This window comes from Garra rufa, chromosome 5 (assembly GCF_049309525.1).
Source record: "Garra rufa chromosome 5, GarRuf1.0, whole genome shotgun sequence".
NCBI classification, from domain to species: Eukaryota; Metazoa; Chordata; class Actinopteri; order Cypriniformes; family Cyprinidae; genus Garra; species Garra rufa.
Genome location: NC_133365.1, coordinates 22,527,673 through 22,547,606, shown reverse-complemented (window position 1 = coordinate 22,547,606; position 19,934 = coordinate 22,527,673). Strand labels below are relative to the sequence as shown.

The 19,934-nt window shown below is 36.6% G+C and overlaps 1 protein-coding gene across 2 annotated transcripts in view; it reads right to left on the bottom strand.

Moving 5' to 3' along the window:
• Window positions 1-19,934, bottom strand: part of arhgef12b (Rho guanine nucleotide exchange factor (GEF) 12b) — a 97,768-nt gene that overhangs the window by 23,896 nt on the left and 53,938 nt on the right. For both annotated transcript variants that reach the window (XM_073839419.1, XM_073839421.1), the window contains 13 exons: window positions 9,718-9,816; window positions 9,342-9,391; window positions 7,696-7,753; window positions 7,409-7,602; window positions 6,660-6,779; window positions 3,314-3,442; window positions 3,075-3,200; window positions 2,908-3,000; window positions 1,760-1,870; window positions 1,511-1,603; window positions 1,386-1,428; window positions 1,043-1,175; window positions 766-903 (listed from right to left, as the gene is read on the bottom strand). In XM_073839419.1, the coding sequence (XP_073695520.1) occupies window positions 766-903; window positions 1,043-1,175; window positions 1,386-1,428; window positions 1,511-1,603; window positions 1,760-1,870; window positions 2,908-3,000; window positions 3,075-3,200; window positions 3,314-3,442; window positions 6,660-6,779; window positions 7,409-7,602; window positions 7,696-7,753; window positions 9,342-9,391; window positions 9,718-9,816 (1,387 nt within the window). The remainder of the gene's footprint in view (window positions 1-765; window positions 904-1,042; window positions 1,176-1,385; window positions 1,429-1,510; window positions 1,604-1,759; window positions 1,871-2,907; window positions 3,001-3,074; window positions 3,201-3,313; window positions 3,443-6,659; window positions 6,780-7,408; window positions 7,603-7,695; window positions 7,754-9,341; window positions 9,392-9,717; window positions 9,817-19,934) is intronic.

Sequence of the window (19,934 nt, the reverse complement as noted above, 5' to 3'; positions counted from 1 at the left end):
AAATTTCATGGACCTGGCACAACTAGTTCTGGAGATATTTCAGTCTGAACATCGTCACTCAGACTGTGATGCCAAAACGGGGTAAAAAAAACAAACTTTTTACAGATTTTTTGTAAAAAAAAAAAAAAAAAAAGTACGCACAGTAGAGATCTGAAATTTTGTATATGATCTATTGGGCATATTACCCATCACATAGATTTTTTTCAGACAAATCTGAGGGGGTCAGGTGAGGACCATTTGATGATTCTAGCTGGAATGACCCAAATACAGTTTTCCATTCTATGGCACCTTTAATGCATTGTGTTTCCTTCTGAAGCATTAGTGAACATTTGAACCTTCTGTAATAGTTGCATATGAGTCCCTCAGTTGTCTGATGGATCTCAAAATCATACAGTCATTGTTGGAATGGGTTCAAATACACAAAAATGCTGACAAACCAAAGAATCTGTTGGATCTAAGGACTTCTCTGAAGAACTGCAGGACAAACAAGGGACTCCTGAACAACTCTTCTTATCTTCCAATTGTATATACCTCTTGCAAAATTTACGTACTCTTTAAAAATTTACATTTATATAAAAGGAACGGACCAACAACAGAGCCCTGTGGGACACCCTGAGTTGGAGGAGTAGTGCAAAATCTGTGTGTAACTGTTGTGTATGAGTGAGCACCAGCTGCTATACACAGAGAGACAACAAAGAAAGAAGGACAAGAAATCTATCAAGAGAAAAACTGGCATCATATGTCAGCATGGACATGTGCACTTACAGTACATCCTCTATCTTAGAAATGATGTGCTCTGCACAGGATCGCTCTTTTTCCAGAGCCACACGATCTCTCATTCTCTCTGTATCCAGACGGGCTAGCTCGGCTTCAGCCAGGGTCAGACCCATACTGCGCTTGTGCCTGAAACATGCAAATCATACACGAGTGAACATACTGGAGAAGAAGGCTTTGACTGACACTTATGCTGGTACATTGTAGTTGCAGAGTGTGTGTGGAGGTCTTTATTTGATTGTGTGTGTATTAGAAGAATGCATTTCACCTGAAATCTTCTAGGTTCTTCTGGACGTCAGGTAGAAGTGTGTCCTGCAGTTGCTGCACATACTGTCGGTGGACGTCTTCAGAGATGGGCTCCGGCCTCTTCCGTTCGGCATTAACTGAGTGTGCAGTCCGTTCTGCGTTCACACAAACATGTATAAAAGTCATGCAAAGTTACACTATAATGTTGTTAAAATGAGATGGGTTTAATCTTTTTAAGACTAAAGATGCAGAATTAATTGGCACCATTAAGAAAATATCAGTTAGTTAAAACAGTTTTAATTGACTGATACTATGTTTGTTTATTTTTAAAATAACAGCCCTAGTATTTAGATTTTTGAACTTACCTAGGTCAGCAATGATGGATTCGGGCACTGTTACTTTCAAGCTCTGTTTAAAAACAAAATGCAACTCAGATACCACATCATTTATGACAAGCTAAACAAGCCAAGACTGTTTTGAGGGTCCTCACAGCTGTTTTATCTATGAAGAAGGTATCCATGAGGATTCGTCGTGTCTCTTTGGTGCTGGTCTGTTTGTAAAGTTCAGCAGAGAGGTAGCACAGCTGCGGAGTGAGAAGAAAAACGAGTGACTCATCTGATCTGAGACCAAACCATAAGCATGCAAGACAGATTCATAGAACAGGGATAGCAATACATAAACATTTTTTTAGATGCTTGGAAATTCCAGGTTTGTGGGTAAGAGGGGTAATCGATCTCACCAGCGGCGCAGGGTCAAACTGAGAGACCACATGATGGATGAAAGCTGCCAGGTGAGCAGGCCGAGATTTCAGGAGGTCTATGCTCTGAAAACAGCTACACTGGCCATTCATCTAGAGACAGAGAGTGTTTATTTACATTAAAAGTACACATACACTACCAGTCAAAAGATTTGTAATGTTTTTAAAGAAGTCTCTTCTGCTCACCAAGCCTGCATTTATTTGATCCAAAGTACAGCAAAAACAGTAAATGTGAAATATTTTACTATTCAAAATAACTGTTTTCTATTTAAATATATTTTAAAATGTAAATTATTCCTGTGATTTCAAAGCTGAATTCTTAGCATCATTACTCCAGTCACATGGTGCTTCAGAAATAATTCTAATATTCAAGATTTGCTGCTCAAAAAACATTTATTATTATTATTATTATTATTATCATTATATTGAAAACAGTTTTTTTACACAAATAGAAAGTTCAGAAGAACAGCATTTATCTGAAACAGAAATCTTTTGTAACATTATAGAAGTCTTTATCACCACTTTTGATCAATTTAAAGCATCCTTGCTAAATAAAAGTATTAATTTCTATAATTGATAAAAAAATACAGACTTCAAGCTTTTGAATGGTATAGTGTATAATGTTATAAAAGCTTTTTATTTCAGATAAATGCTGATTTTGAATCTTTCTATTCATCAAATATTTTTTTGTTTTAAATATTAATAATAATAAATGTTTCTTAAACAGCAAATCAGCATATTAGAATGATTTCTGAAGGATCATGTGACACTGATAAAGATGTGACAATTTAGCTTTGATAACAGGAATAAATTACATTTTAAAATATATTCATATAGAAAACTGTTATTTTAAATAGTAAAAATAGTTTAATGTGTTACTATTTTTGCAGTACCTTGGATCAAATAAATGCAGGCTTGCTGAGCAGAAGAGACTTCTTTACAAAACATTTAAAACCTTACTGTTCAAAAACTTTTGACTGGTAGTGTATTCAACTTTATGATTTCACACTAAACTTAAATGTGGGCTTATGAATGCAAATGTGCAAAAGCTTGGAGTAGAGCCTGCGAGTACAAAAATCAAAAGGCAGAAATAAATGTACAGACTACAACCAAGCCAGTGTCACCCATACCTGTTCCTGCTCTGTGACAAAGTCTTCGTCCTCAGCACCAATGATGTGTGCAACCGGACGAGAGGAGGGGCTCCCCACACTTGACTGAGAATCCTAAATGAGAAATCGAATCATACACGGTACTGAGAAACTACAAATGAAGGCATGAGGTCAGAGAGGTCACTCACTAAGTCAGGTGTGTCTTCGGCGTCCGGTGAAGGACAGGAGTTGAGGCTGTCTCGGGGTGTGGTCTTTGGGCTGTGGCAGGGGGTCTCTCTTTGGCATGGGCTCTCTGGGAAAGGACTGGGAGTGATCTGCATGGATCAATTCACAACAAATACAAATTATACAGAGGAACCACAAATCAAATGTGTTTAATGTGGAACGTGAGGCTGCTGGGGAGCAGCTGTTCAGGAGGTGTACTGACAGGGGTTGTGGTATTGTTGGTCCATGGTGGCTCCATTCCAGCATCGCCCTGCCAGGAAGGAGGCCGATCCAAATCTCCCCCTCCATCCTCCTGCTCTCCTTCTCCTGGCCTTGGAGATAAGGAGCCATCCTATAACAAACACAAACAAACATTCATTAGGACTGTGACATCATGACATATTGTGTAATTTATGCTCCACTGGTGGTACTGAATAGAATCGTGAAAAATAATGATTGTTACTAATGCCCACAGAGGCCAGGCATTATTATTTTTCTGCCTAGTTTTGATAATGATGCAACTCAAAATATTTTTATGTTCACATCCTGAGAAAAATTAGTAAAACAGAAATAAATGAGAAAACTATGGTATGTTTGTGAACAATGGCATTTGGTGTTACCAATCTCGAAAACTAGATTTTAACGAGATTTTTTGTCCTAACTAGCTATGACAGCATGGCTGATAGCTCAGTAACTAATTGTTCTTTGCATAATATAAATTTTTAAAAAGTTCTCTTTCATGTCTTATTGCGCTTAAACTGTCAAATACAGACAAGTTTATGTAAAAAACACTGGAAAAACACATGAGTTACAAAAACAGTTTGTTATGTCTGTGAAGGTAAGCAGCTGGGAAAAAAATAGCATGTTTACATTAGATCTGTGTGGCAGGAGCATAATATACAGTAAATAAATCAATAAATCCACTGCTCTCTTGTCTGGGGATTCTAAATCGTGTTCTGTGCTCGTCTGTGTAGCCAAAGAAAGAACAGTTAGCATGCTTTGCTCAAACTTTCGCCATGGCATTAAAACTGGTACACAGTTGTCGTTTGCGAAAACAAAATACCGGCACAGTGGGTGAAAATGTGCAGATTAAGGGTTGGTAACATTATAATATAATATAAGATATCCTTTTCATGTCACGCGGAGAGCGAAATCTGAGCGGCTTGATTTTTCACAAGCCTGCAAAGAAAGGCCTACCAAAACAAAGTTACTGGGTTCTTTTTCCATGTTTTCTGGGTTGGTAGGTGTACCAGGGTCCCAGTTATAGTATAATTATATTTAAACATGGATAAAAGTCAGATTTTCATGATACGTCACCTTTAAGTACAATAAGGCATTGACAGTTAAAAATAGTGACGTTAAATCAGCTGAAAACCCTTTGAATCACCTGTAGTTCAAGCCAGGGTTGCCAGATCTTTACACCAAACATTATTGTAGCACGCCTCGCATCCAATAATCGCAAAGAGCTTTGTGCTTTCTTACTTTGATAAGAAAAAGTCTCAGCTTTCAAATTGTACATTCTATCACAAAATTCAAACAATGCCATTTTGATACTTTTAAATGCGAAGTGACAAATTGATATAGCACCTTAGTTCAAGCAGCAGCGCAAAGCCTCTTCCTGCTTAAGTTATAGCGCAAAACAAACATGAATGAACATCAGAAGTTATGTTGAAAGATACAGTATAGCTTACCAAAATGTTTCATGTCATGTAACCACTCAATCAGTGTTTTAACCGTGGAAAGATGCAATAAAACTGATTGTGAATAGTATGTCACTTAACATGGCATTTACTCAGCAAAGTTATCCATTGTTCACAGTTCATCAGTTAGCTATAAAACAACACTCAAGTGGAGCTTTTGTACTTATATATACACATATATAAATCTGGCATGAAGGTATTTATGAAGACTGTGTGCAAATGAGTTGCAAAGAGTTTTTATTTGAGTGTAATTATGATATCTGAAAATAAACAGAAGTTGAAAATAATAGATATGTTGTTGATTTTAACCTTTAATATTCCGGCTGCCCCCTAATAGTCGACAAGAAGACAAGAAGATGCTTGGTCAGCCAAAATTTTATTGGATGGAGGTGCCGGAGCAGTCAATTGCTCTTAAAATACGTCATTTTTGGTCATACAAATAAAAATCTTTTGGACTTCTAAAGACATTTATTTGTGTGCACTTTATTTTATGCTATCTCGGTCTCTCAAATCTTCGAAACTCTGTGTATACTTGCCGTACAGACATGAAAAATATATCTATAGAGAGTGAAATGTCTAATTTAAATGAACCAATTCAAATGGAAAACAAATATTCTCAGATTATATAATCTGTATGAAACGTGCATCCTCTACTGTGCAGATGACGAGTCAGTGTTGCTGACTTCACCTCCTAAGCTGAAAATAAAGAAAGCAGTAGTTTATCAATAAATTATTAAAACGTTAATACAGTCTCCTTGCTGTTTTTCTGCCGGTGCGCTGTGGCAAGCTTTTTTTGTGTGCGCTTGAGTGCCTATTAGGCTGTGTAAGCAATTAAAGGCTCATTATTATGATTTATATGCTTTATAAATAAACATGACTAATGCTTAAAATTAATGACTACTAGTCGACCAGAAATATTTTTAGTCGAGGGCAGCACTATTTAATATTATAGTAATCTGCCAAATAATTAGGTTCCCTGTGTAGTTAACAGCATCGGTTAGGAGAGATTTTCTTTCTTAAGAAAATCAAGATATCGGTATCAGCATCATTATCAGCAGATATTATTCTGAATAATTGCTATTGGTATCGGCAGAGAAATGCAGTATCGGTGCATCTCTATTTTTTTTGTTTTATTTTTAATGGTTTAATTTTAGTAAACCATAGTTTATACAGTGTCACTAGTAAAAATGTATGATTTAACATGAACTAAAAGCCCGTTCACACCAAAAATTATAACTATATAAGTGTAGCGTCCAATATATATTGTCTGTTTATTCTAAGCACACGCTATCTGCCGCTTTACATTCTTGAGCTTATTACAGCAGGATTTATTCTGATTGACTCTTCATTTTATATCCTTCTACAGTTGGAAAAAACATTCTGAAAGTGATTCCAACAATATCGTTTCTCTGTGCCTTTCTCGTTATAGTTGTGGTGAGGACAATTTTTAGTAGTTATAGTTACCCTTCTTGGTGTGAACAGGCCTTAACTCATGAAGTTTTCCATTAGTTTCAATTTTTCTGAACTTGATACTATGCTGTAATGTGTATTTATAGTAAAGCAGAAGTACCAAATAAATATTTTCAAAAGCGATTGGGTGAATCTCATAAAGAAGTGTCTTGGTGATATATCACCTCACAATAAAAAAAAAAATAAAACAGTTTTTGAAAAGGAAATGAGGCCCCTTAGGGTAATTAGTGTAAAAATGTCTTTTACACATTTATACACTTAAGTGTTAAATTTTTTTTTTATGTTGCAGAACTGAGAATTCCTTTGAATCACAGATAGAGCCTTAGTGTGGGTTTGTGTGTGTGTGTGTGTGTGTGTGTGTGTGTGTGTGAGAGAGAGAGAGAGAGAGTGTGTAAGTACCTGTCCAGTCCCAGTGGGCTTGCTAAGCTGCTCCTGGTTCTGTGGAATGTGCTTCTTGGCATCCTGGATTTCCTTCAGTAGTTTAGGTGTAGGGTTCCTGCTGTGCTCCTCCGTCATGGCCTGCAATTTATCAAACATCACAGCGGCTCTGATTATTCCCACATCTCTTGTCATAGAGGATGTGAGATTGAAGACTCAGAGAGCACTGTCACAACATCACGTGGTTGATACAAGTAGACTTAAGTGTATGAGTGCAATGACAGTCCTATAATAATAGCTTTACTTCTGCAAATTAAGCCAATTCTTTCCTATGGTTCTAAACTGAATGTGTGCTACATACAGCACGCATTTACACATACTAATGGGTTGCAGGATGCATGCTGCATTTATAAACAACTCTGCATGGCAGCAGCATTTCAAGTAGGGTTTCAGTTCTCAAAACTTGATATGGCAAAAAGGCATGGCAACTTAATAAACTTTTTATTAATAGACTGCGGCAATGAACATTTTGTCAGAAATTATAGAGGCATTAATAGCCCTCTTAACTGTCTAAAACACTGCCTGTCTGAAAGCATGTGACTGCTGTTGCCGTTTTGCTGCTGTGATGCTTCAAACACATCCAGGGAAACACATAATGAGTTACTGTAGTAAAAGACATACAGTGCTATGAAAAACTGAGGAGAGAAAGAAGGCAGATGATATGGGGCTGATGGAGATCAAGGCTGTTTATCAGTGATCTGAGCTCTTACCCATACAGGCAGAGGGGTCGGTTTGCGCTCCGAGGGGCTGGGGGAGGAAGACGAACGGTCTGGACCGAAGGGCCCCGGGGAGTGAGGGGAGGTGAACGAGAAGAGAGGCCCTTCCTCCCCCTCACCATCTGAGAGAGGGATCTGAGGCAGGCCCGGCGGTCTCCCCAACACTGTAAGGGCCACATAGGAGCCCGCTGGACACAAACACACCAACAATTGTATAGTATTGTTCATTTTAAGTGAATGACTTAGTAAAATGATCACAGTGAAAGACACAAGCTACTCACATTTTATTAGCTTTACAACTTCTACATGATTTGAATGTGTAACTAATGTCCCATTGACCTGCATGGAAGAAAAAAAAAACATTAAACATGCTGATTCAATTAAATTCATAGATGATGCTTAAATTAGAATGCTACATTAGTCTTTAGTTTGTGCTGTGTATTCTTAATAGACTAACTTTTATTTAAAAGTTGCTTCACAATAATAAGAACTATATTGCCAGTTATTGCCTAATTCTGTACCAGCAATGAAAAAATGTGCTAAATGTGCTTCCCAGTGTTAATTTTGGTTTGCTTATTGTTTTTTAATGTCTATATACACTACCAGTCAAAAGTTTTCGAACAGAAAGATTTTTAAATGTTTTTTTAAAGAATTCTCTTCTGCTCACCAAGCCTGCATTTATTTGATCCAAAGTACAGCAAAAACAGTCACACTTTGAAATATTTTTACCATGTAAAATAACTGTATTCTATTTGAATATATTTAAAACGTAATATATTCCTGTGGTTTCAAAGCTGAATTTTTAGCGTTATTACTCCAGTCGCATGATCTTTCAGAAATCATTCTAGTATTCAGATTTGCTGCTCAAAAACATTTATTATTATTATTATTATTATTATTATTATGTTAAAAACAGCTGTGTAGAACTTTTTCAGGTTTCTTTATTAAATAGAAAGACCAGAAGAACAGCGTTTACCTGAAATAGAATCTTTTATAACATTACAAATGTCTTTATCAACACTTTTGATCAATTTAAAGCATCCTTGCTAATTAAAAGTATTATTTAGAAATAATTATCACAGGAATAAATTACTTTTTTTTTTAAATATACAGAAAACTGTTATTTTAAATAGTAAAAAACAGAATTTTTATTTAAAATTAAAAATTTTATTTATAAAGTTCACATTTATTGATATATATATATATTAGCAGGGACAAATTAAACTGGTCAAAAATAATAATAATAACATAATGTTTCTATTTAAAATAAATGCTTTTCTTTTGAACTTTCTATTCATCAGTGAATCTTGACAAATGCTGCATAATATTTTTCCACAAAAATAATAAGAAGCACAACTGTTTTCATCACTGATAATAGTAAGAAATGTTTCTTGAGCACTAAATTAGTGTATTAGAATGATTTCTAAAGGATCGTGTGACAATAGTGACAGGAGTAATGATGCTGAAAATTCAACTTTGTCATCACAAGCACAAATTACATTTTAAAGTATATAAAAAAGGAAATAGTTATTTTAAGTTAAAAAAAAATCATAATATTATTGTTTTCATTGTATTTTTGAATAAATAAATGCAGCATTGGTGAGCATTAGAGACTTTGTACCAAATTGTACCAACCTTAAAGTTGAATGGTAATGTACCTCACATAATAATTATGATTTCCGAACTCATAAATAGGAAAACACATATACAGCTATACTTCTCCATTCAGCCAGCAGGTGGCAGAGCACAGCACTCGAGACATCCTGCCCACATCAGGTGAGCCTGTCTGGAGAGTCTGTGTTTTGTAGCCTCAGGACTTAAAGACACAAGCCCCAATAACAGTTTCTGGGGCTGATCAGATAGATTGACAATTTCTCTGATTAATAAATCTGAACTTCATCATGGTGGAGCCCCTGTTGATCATCACCTTTATGATCCGGTCACCTGTCTGAACACCAGCTCGCATGGCAGCTCCATCTACATGCAAAACAAGAGAAAGAGAATGAAAAAATATACTATGGCACCATCTGAAATCATGGTGTGTAAGGATTGTCAAAAGTAGCTTGAATACACATTTTCACTGCCTCACTGTAGTTGGGAAAAGCAACTATGTATTTAGCACTGTTAGTGTCATAATTATACAGTACTGTGGTGTTACACAACCAGATAATTATCCATGCCTTGATGGTTAAAGGAGACAAGTGTGTGTTTAACTCACTCGTGAAACTGTTCTTGAAACTGCATGTGCGTGTTATGGAGGGCAAAACAAGGACAATGAACAACAGGGATTGCGTCTTTCTTACCCTCTTTTACAAGCTGTACAAACACAGGGTTATCGCCGCTCACTGTCAGCCCAAAGCCATTCTCATCTTTCTGGATGATAACACAACGCTGCACAAGCCCTGAGAGACACACAGAGAGGGAGAGAGGGGGATAAAGCAATGGAAAGATATGGAGGGTGCGAGAGAGAGGATGAGGACTTGGTAAGTAGCACTCAAGGAGCTGGATAAAGAAGAGTGTGGTATTCCTGGTCACATACAGTATAGTGGATGTGTGTGTGTGTGCGTAAAATCAGATCAAATGGCTGAGAGACTGTAGATAAACACACCAAAAATGATTTCTTAAAAGGCCTGGAGCATGCCAGATGCACTCAGTCATGAAAGAGCTTTAGAAAAGACATAAACAACAAAAACCTGTTTCTTTTTTGGCATGCTTGTGACCTTACAGGAAGTCCATGTGAGAAAATGTAAGAAATGTTTGCCTTTACAGGAATAAAAATGGAAGAAAAAAAAAAAAAAAAACTCAAACAGTTAAGTTTCACCATTTAAAAATGAGGTGGTTACCATTTTTTCCGATATTGCTGATTTTGATAATAAACATAAATCTATCTGCATCTCAAACTCAAGCTACTATCAAATGTATATTTATACGAGACAATTTTTTCAATATATTTTTATTAATGTGAGGCAACACAAACCTGTTTCTTGATTTGAAACAATATTACTCATTAAAACGTGGAACTGAGAAATTGTATTTTTCATTTTTCTTTTAAATTTATTTCGTTAAGAAAAAATTGGGAAGTGTAAAGAATTTAAAAACGTGAAGTGTTTGTCATGTTATGAGCATAAAGAATAGTTTAAAACCACAATTAACATATTTTACAACTTTCACATTGGAGCAGAAACTTGAAAAAAAAAAAAAACATTTATCGAGAAAAAATGATCGTGAGAAAAAATGATCGTGATCATTTTTTTGTCCATATTGCCCAGCCCCAAGTGTAAATGTGAAAATAAATGCCATTTCTTAATATAATTATGCCCAAGCAGAAAATGAGCGTTCTCAACCAATTTATCTTTTGTATTTAGAGATATTTCTTAATCTAAGAGTTCTTCAATAAGAAAAAAACTAAATTTATCATTACTTTTAATTAGCAATAATTGGAAAAATAAGAGGGCTTGATGATGACAGCTAAAAAAAGAAAGCTGTTTCAGAAATATCAGTTATTACATTATGATGAAAGATTACAGACATCTTTTTTCTTAGGAATAACAGTAAGAATAACTTAAATCAATTTACAATAAGATCTTGAAGGTGTGTTAAAGTAAATGGCATCAATTTTGTTGATCTGTAAAGTGGGACATCCTTACAATTCTATGAAAATTATACCAGAATTAAATTTTGTACAGATCATAAATTAAGAAATACCCTGCAATCAATAAGGTATATTTGTGACAGCATAACATAAGAATAAATCCCTTAACTATGAGAACGGAAGTACTAAAGAAGATAAAAAAATGCATGTTTAAAATAATAAAATCATGGTCCTTAATAATAAATAAATCATATTACAGCTGGAAGGAGCTGTCAAGATACCAAACAATTTGTGTACCAGCTACACAAATCAGTGTTGTTTTTGACAACCATCTTAGATTTAGTCTTAGTCTTAGTCTTTTGGACTAAAATGCTTCTTAGTTTTAGTCAAATTTTAGTCACTTCTATATGTGATAGTTTTAGTCCAATTTTAGTCGACGAAAAGTCAAAAAGGTTTTAGTCTAGTTTTAGTCAAAAAAAAAAAAAGGGAAAAAAGTAGTCTTTTAACAAATTAATGTAGGTCAGTAATTTTTTTGCTGTTGGGTAGTGTCACTTATAAATTCTGAAAATAGCAGATCTATAGTTCAACATAATGTGAGCTTCCGGATCGACTATTTTCACCAATAATTACAATAATGAAGGAATGTTTTAGAACATAAAAGACAAACAAGGATGGAATGCTAAAACGGCTTGCCATACTAGTATAGCAAAGAGTATTTAATGCTAAAACGGCTTTCCATAGCGTCAGATACTTTTTAAGTTTTAATTGGCATGCACAATAAGCGGAAATGTCATGCATTTTAAACGTCTGACGGACCACCCACTAACATTTTCGCCTATTCTCGTCTCGTCAACGAAAACTCACACACGTCTCGTCATGTTTTAGTCATCAACGAGCCATTTTTATCTCGTCATCGTCTCGTTATCGTCATGAAAAAAAGTGGCGTCAACGAAATGATTTCGTCATCGTCATCGTTGACGAAAACAACACTGACACAAATTAAGGTTTTTTTTTATATATATTATATTTAAAAGAATATATTTTGAAGAATGTTGGTAACCTAACAGTTGACGGTAGTCACTGACTTCTATAGTATGAATAAAATTCGATATCTATATTGAAGTCAATTGTTACCGACAACTGTTTGGTTTTCAAAATAGTTTCTTTTGTGCTCAACGGAAGAAAGGAAAGGCATAAGGGTGAGTAAATGACTAAAGAATTTTCATTTTTGAGTGAACTATCCCTTTAAGCATACTGCCATTCAGGACCTGCCAATGCAAATGTGTACAACGTGCACAAAAACATTTTACACCTCTGCAGACTGGTGTCTGTTAACAGTTTTTACATGGACACTGCTTGTGTTAAGAGTGGACGTGTAAAAAAAAAAAAAATAAATAAATAAAAAAACACGTCAGACAAGCATCTCACCAGACTGGATCAGTCTGCGATGTGTTTTTTCAATGAAACACTTTGGTGTAGCTCTTAAGCCATTCATGTGTGATGGCTACAAAAGTGCATTTTTATCCATTTGTGCTACTAACACAAAAACACACACCCTCACACATTCACAAACACTCTGGCTGAGTGTAGCTATTATATTACACTTCATAGACTGATGTACTCCCAATTTGTGACAACTACACTCAATAAAACAGGAGCAGACGACCTGCCTTTGGAACTCTATTGCTTTATGGATGTGACATCTGGCCTGGATAAACTCAATGGATGAGTCTTTCAAACCTCCTGGAAGCTGCTACATGATTACTGGAATGATCATTCTCATAGATCATTGGGAAGTCTAATTCAAGAGAATCGCTTTTTTGAAAGATTACTTCAGACCAGTTGTTTTGCATTCAGTGTAAATGTATGGTTAAAAAGTTTTCACCCCAGCTCTTAAAGCATCTTTTTTTTGTATGTACATTATCTCAAAAAAGTGAGTACACCCCTCACATTTCAGCAACCATTTTAGTATATCTTCTCAAGGGACAATACTATAGAAATGAAACTTGGATAGATATTTAGAATAGTCAGTGTGAAGCTCTAAACAACAGTTTAGATTTACTGTCCTCTGACAATAACTCAACACACAGGCATTACTGTCAAAATAGCTGGCAACTAAAGTGAGTACACCCTAAGTGATAACAGCAGTATGTTGTTTAACCATGCAAAGCCACATGTCCTAATTCATCATGTTTATGCTTTTGTTTGCTTGACAGGACCATGCAAAGTTGTGTATCTTTTATTACAGCAGTTAACATTTGGTGCTTTAAGTACAATCTCTCATACTGACCACTGGATGTTCAACATGGCATCTCATGGCAAAGAACTCTCTGAGGATTTGAGAATTAGAATTGTTGCTCTACACAAAGATGGCCAAGGCTATTAGAGGTTCAGTAACACACTGAAACCGAGTTACACTACAGTGGTCAGGGTCATACAGAGGTGTTCCAAGAAGGGATCCATTGAGAACAGGCCTTGCAAGGGCCGATCAACGAAGTTGAGTACTCGTTCTGTGCATCAGGTGCAGAACCTGGCTTCAAAAATCATGCATGAGTGCTGCCAGCATTGCTTTAGAGGTTGCAGAAGTAGAAGGCCAGCTTGTCAGTGCTCAGATCATACGCCGCACACTGCAACAAGTCGGTTTGCATGTGCGTCATCCCAGAAGGAAGTCTCTTCTGAAGCTGGCTCACAAGAAAGTCAGCAAACAGTTTGCTGAAGACAACCTGTCCAAGAGCAAGAATTGGAACCATGTCCTGTGGTCTGATGAGACTAATGCCGAGTTCAGACTGCACGATTTTCAAAGCAATCACGTCACAGATGTTTTCACACTGCATGACTATCTGGGGTAGCATTCCGTCGCGGCTGTGTTCACACTGCACGATGGATCGGCGACAGGGGGTTTCACACTGCATGACTTTACAATAGGAAGAATCACAGACAACTTTGTCCCGGTCTGCAAACAACCAAACACACGCAAGAAGTGACATGGAAACAACGCGAGGTCAGACGTGCAAGTTCTCACGTGAGACTGGGATTATTATAAAAAAAAAATGGTAGCCCGCAGCTTGTCATACAAATTGCACGTGCACTCATTTTCAGCGAAAAGAAAAGCAGCCGAAGTTTTTTGATATTGTGGTCTATACTTCGTAACTCCTCCCCCAACTTCCCGCTGGCCTGCATGTTGCTGTCTCATTGGCTGTAGGTAATCGCCGATGTTATTTTCAGTCAGATCACCTTTCACACGGCATGATTTTGAATCGCCGACAGGTCCAGATATTTAGCATGCCAAATATCTCACGGGTGTTGGCGACAAGTCGGCAGTTCTCTCAGATCGCGTCTTTGATTGTTCACACTGTGTGATTGTCACTCGCGTGAACAAGCACCGATTTGCCTGTGATTTCGGGCATTTGTCGGCAGTCTGAACTCGGCTTAAAGGGATGGTTCGGAGTAGAATTGACTTCATTGCTATGCACTCCGAAGCCCATCTAAATACCCCATCCAAAGTTTTAGATCTACACGTTTTAGCCGATCCCTACTAGTCTCAAAAACTACAAATGGCGACACGTCGACGTCACTTCCCTGGTTTGAAAAAAGCACGTAAAAGTCCTCCTACAAGTTGACATGCACACAGATGTAGTAGGAGGACTTTTATGTGCTTTTTTCAAACCAGGGAAGTGACGTCGACTTGTAGTTTTTGAGACTAGTAGTTCTCGGGTAAAACGTGTTTTTAAAACACTCATGGTGGACTTACAAATGTTATGTCGCAGCGTTTTGTGAGTACATAACCTATTTAACACTACTGTACAAGTTTGGTAAGATTACTTGCACGTTTAGTGGTGCAATTTACGAGATACATCACATGTACCATTCACTCCTGTAACATGCAATTCGAAAAACTCTAATATCTCCATTAATGTTCGACTAAGGTAAAAAAAACTTTGGATGGGGTATTTAGATGGGCTTCGGAGTGCATAGCAATGAAATCAATTCTACTCCGAACCATCCCTTTAAGATAAACTTGTTTGGCTCAGATGGTGTCCAGCATGTGTGGTGATGTTCTGGTGAGGAGTACCAAGAAAATTGTGTCTTGCCTACAGTCAAGCATGGTGGTGGTAGCATCATGGTCTGGGGCTGCATGAGTGCTGCTGGTACTGGGGAGCTGCAGTTCATTGAGGGAAACATGGATTCCATTATGTACTGTACATTCTGAAACAGAACATGATGCTTTTCCTCCAGAAACAAGGCCGAAAGGCAGTTTTCCAACATGATAATGATCCCAAACGCACCACTAACAACTGCCACCTGGGGTGGCCAGGTATGTCTCCAGACCTAAACCCTATTAAGCACCTGTGGGGCATCCTCAATCGTAGGTGGAGAAGCACCATGTGTCTAGACATCCAGCAGCTTCGTGAGGATTGGAAGAGGATCCCAGCAACAACCTGTGCATCTCTGGTCAATTCCATGCCCATGATGATTAAGGCAATGCCAGATAAAAATGGTGTTAAAAAATATATTGACACTTTGGACAATATGACTTCGGGTGTACTCGCTTTTGTTGCCAGCTATTTCAAAAATAATGGCTATATATGGAGTAATTTCCAGGGAACAATAAATCTATACTGCTACACAAGCTGCACATTCACTACTACATATCCAAGTTTCATTTCTATATTATTGTCCCTTGAGAGGATTTACTAAAATGGTTGCTGAAATGCAAGGGGTGTACTCACTTTTGTGAGATACTGATATATATATATATATATATATATATATATCTTTTTTTGGAAGGGATGAATCATGATTTATCAATTTGCCAGCCCTAGTAAAATAAAAAATTGACAATACCATTCAAGATTTTTCAAAGAAATGTATATTTTATTCAGCATAAATGCATTAAACTAATAAAAAAATGACAGTAATAATTTTTGAACTTTCTATTTCTATTCTAATAGTACTGAGAAAACAACTGTTTCAACATTATTAATGTTTCCTAATCAGCATATTAGAATGATTTTAGATTATACATTTTAAATACAGACCGTTAACAATATTTATAAATATATAACTTTTTGAAAAGTATATCTTGTGTATATGAAATCGAAGTTGATTCTAAATTGTAACCTAAATTTCTAAAAAGTTAAATGGAAAGTTAATAAACTTAAATAAATACATCCTGATTTTTGCATGAAAATGTTCACACAGCACAAAAATAAGTGACGTTGTCTCATGAACTCATGTTAGAAAACGTACGTTGTGTTGCTTGTCAAAGTATTGTATGAAAACAAAGTGTTTATGTAAGATAAATTAAATCCTTAATTAGCAACTTGGGCTGGGTGCACTTGGTCAACTAACCACAAAGAATTGGCTAAATTAAATGTTCCAAGCATCTGTTCATTCATTCTATTCACTTACATCAAACAGATGGCTGTAAACTAAGATTAAAAGCAAACTAAAGGCATGAACTCACAACAGAATGGATGAAAAGAGTCAGACTGAGCGAGCTAGAAAGCTAGAAAGAGACTACTGTTAAACGGTTAAGGTGTGTGAGGACAAGGCACAGCACGCCACCGCCATAACACAAAAGGCTCAAGATCGCTAACAATTAAACATGTCTTTAACAAATCCAGTTCCATCAAAATACAGCGTACAGCCCAACACCAAAACATGCTAAGAAATCAGTGCAGGCCAAGTTCGATGAGCGGCGGGCATGAAAGAAAAAGAATGAGGCTCACAAACACACAAACCACAGCAAATCCCCAGAGCAGCGGCAGTGACCCAGTGACTCTTACCGCAGGACTCTGGCCTTCCGTCGGCTACTACACTTTGAACAGGCAGTTCTGACAGCAGAAAACATGCAGCGCACACACATACACAATACAAACAACAAGAGAAAGAACACAATTATGAAAAACCACACTAAAAAGACAAAAAGGTAACTGACATTTAGGCTCTATACAGATGTAATATGTGTAAATCTGTGAAATCAATCAAATTTGATTGGGAAAAAGTGATTTTTAAAATAAAAATGATAAGAAATAATAATAAAATCATGAAATAATAGTAAAACATTACTTCTTAAACCTAATTTCAATTGAGTTTACAATATCAGTCACACTTCTGCCAAATTTGAGACAGTTTATCCATGACCAACAGACACCGCTTCCTTTTCCTCCCGACTAATTTATAAAACGATGACTCAGACCCATCTGAGACACACCCTGTATATCCTCCTTGATGACTCAGCTAGATCCCTTACTAAAATAACCGCCATCCTCAAATGAGATTTCCCTCTCTGATGGCCGCACAGCTGTGCGTCTCTGCGGCAGGAAAAGAGAGAGAGGGATTACAGCCCTGTGACAACATCCGGAGCTTGTGATGAGATGGGCCTCCCACATAATGGTATAACCAGGCCGCTAAAACGATACCAAGTCCAAAGCACTGGGAATGCAAGAGTTAAACTTCCATACTGCATGGCAACATGGGCTCTGGTGTGCTTGATTTGATCACTTCAGTCATGTCTGGGTAATCCCAGGAAAGACTATAAATGAGTCATGACTTCAAAGCCAGGTTTGAAACACAGATGTGTGATAATTCAGTTCAGTATACGAAGGCCTATACAAATTTTCACTATGATGTTAAAATGAAATTAAACATTCCCATTGAGTGGTTTCCACCAAGTGTGAACATTTGCACTGTGACAAAGAGTCATTTTGCTTATGACAAGTAAGCCAATTTTTTTTTTATTGCTCACTCTTGGTTAATGTGGATGGAATCAGCCTTTGACACTGCTGTTTGAAAATAAAATAATAAAATAAAATTAAAAATATTTTTCCCCCTGTATTTCTTCTCTGCTCTAATTTGTCTCTTAATCTAATTCAGCACCACTTCCAGAAAAGTTGGCATGTTTCGTGAAACACTATAAAATCAAGAATATGTTTCTGTTATGCTATTTCTGTGATGCTGTTTATTCTCTTTAACTTTTATTTAATTGACCAATGTACAAAGAAAAAAAAAATCAAATATTTTTAGTGGCCAACTTTTAATTTTATTTTGTAAATATAACCAGATTTTGATTTTCATGGCGGCAACAGACTCCAAAAAAGTTGGGACAGAGGCATGTTTAACACTGTGCCACATCAACTTTCCTTTTTATTACAATGTTTAATTGTTTGAGAATTGAGGATACTAATACTTCAAGTTTTGCAAGCAAAATTGTTGTCCAATCTGGTTTGACAACTGTCGTTGTCTGATTCTCCTTTTCACTGACTGCTCAAACGTTTTCAATGTTGGTACCTTTGCACATATTCCAATTGCTCTGCTGCACCCCATACCACAACAGTCCTTTGTGTTTGCATCAATCGCTGATGGAAGTCTGGATGGTCCCTTTAGTACTGTTTTATTTTCCCAGAAACCAGCTGAAACGTGTACTTGTCTGACCGCAGCACACATTTCCATAATCTTTTTGACTATCTGAGATGTGCTGTGACCCAGAGAACCCCATGGCATCACTGCATAGAACGGATGTATAGCTTTCTGCTAGAGTAACAGAAATTCAAGTTGCATTTATTGATCAGGCATGTGATTGGCTAAGGACAAAAAAGCAGGAAAATATACTAAGACAACCCCCCCCACACACCGATCAAATAGTTTTTAAATCAATAAACTCCTTTTAAAATCAATATTTTGTGTCAAATTATTGATTTATTTTGTAGGTAGCCATGTAATAAGCAGGATAATGTAGAGTTTGTCTTACATGTGCTTCATGAGGCACACACGCGCTCAAAATCGATCATCTAATCAATCGACAACAAAGTCAAATTAGTAACTTATAGGTTATATATAGACACAAGCAATAATACATACCCAGATCATCCGATCCGGCGATGTTCTTGTCACGATACCACTGTAGCGAGAGAGCAACTGAGGTAACTTACACTGCGCAGCAGGGAGCTTGATTGACAGGTGATCTGACCAATCATACTTCGCCATATGCCATTTGCGAACGGTCGCAAATACGTGACATAGGTCACATTTTCAGGTCGAAAAATCCGGAATTCCGGATTAATCCGGAAAAATCACATCCCTGATTGATGCAGCTGCAGAATGTGTTTAGTGACAGTAGTTTTCGGAAATGAGCCCATGTAGCTATATTTAACTCCGCAGCATGACGGTTTCTTATGCAATGCCATCTGAGGGCTCAAAGGACATGCACATTCACCTGAGGTGTCCTGCCTTGCCCTACACAGACTGACATTTCTCTGGATTTCTTGAATCTTTTCACAATTTTATGTGTGGTAGTTGGTGACAGACCAAAATTCTTTGTTATTTTTTGATTTGTTTGACACTTTTGTCATGAAATTTGTCACAAAGTGATGAGACATGATCCAACTTCGCTTACAAAGACCAAAATGCTCCTTTTATACCCAAACATGATATCCTCACCTATTTCCATTTTTAAAAATTTTCCAACTTTTTTGGAGTGTGTTGCAACCATGATCAACATTTGGTTACATTCACACAATAAAATGAAAAGTTGGCCATTGAAAACATTGGAAATTTTCGCTTTGTACTTTAGTCAATTAAAAAAAGGTTCAAGAGAATGAACAAATAACATATTCTTGATTTTATGGCACTTCATGAAACGTCCCAACTTTTCTGGAATTGGGGTTGTAAATGTTGCACTGTGTACTACGAATACTGTTGGCTCAGTGAATTATTGCTTATGATCCTCTATTATGAGTCACTTTAGATAAAAAATGTTTGATAAATGCATAAATATTAGGGCTGTCAAACGATTAATCGCGATTAATCGCATGCAAAATAAAAGTTTATGTTTACATACTATATCTGTGTGTACTGTGTATATTTATTATGTATACATGAATACACATACACATGTATATATTAAGGAAAAATATGTTAGATTTG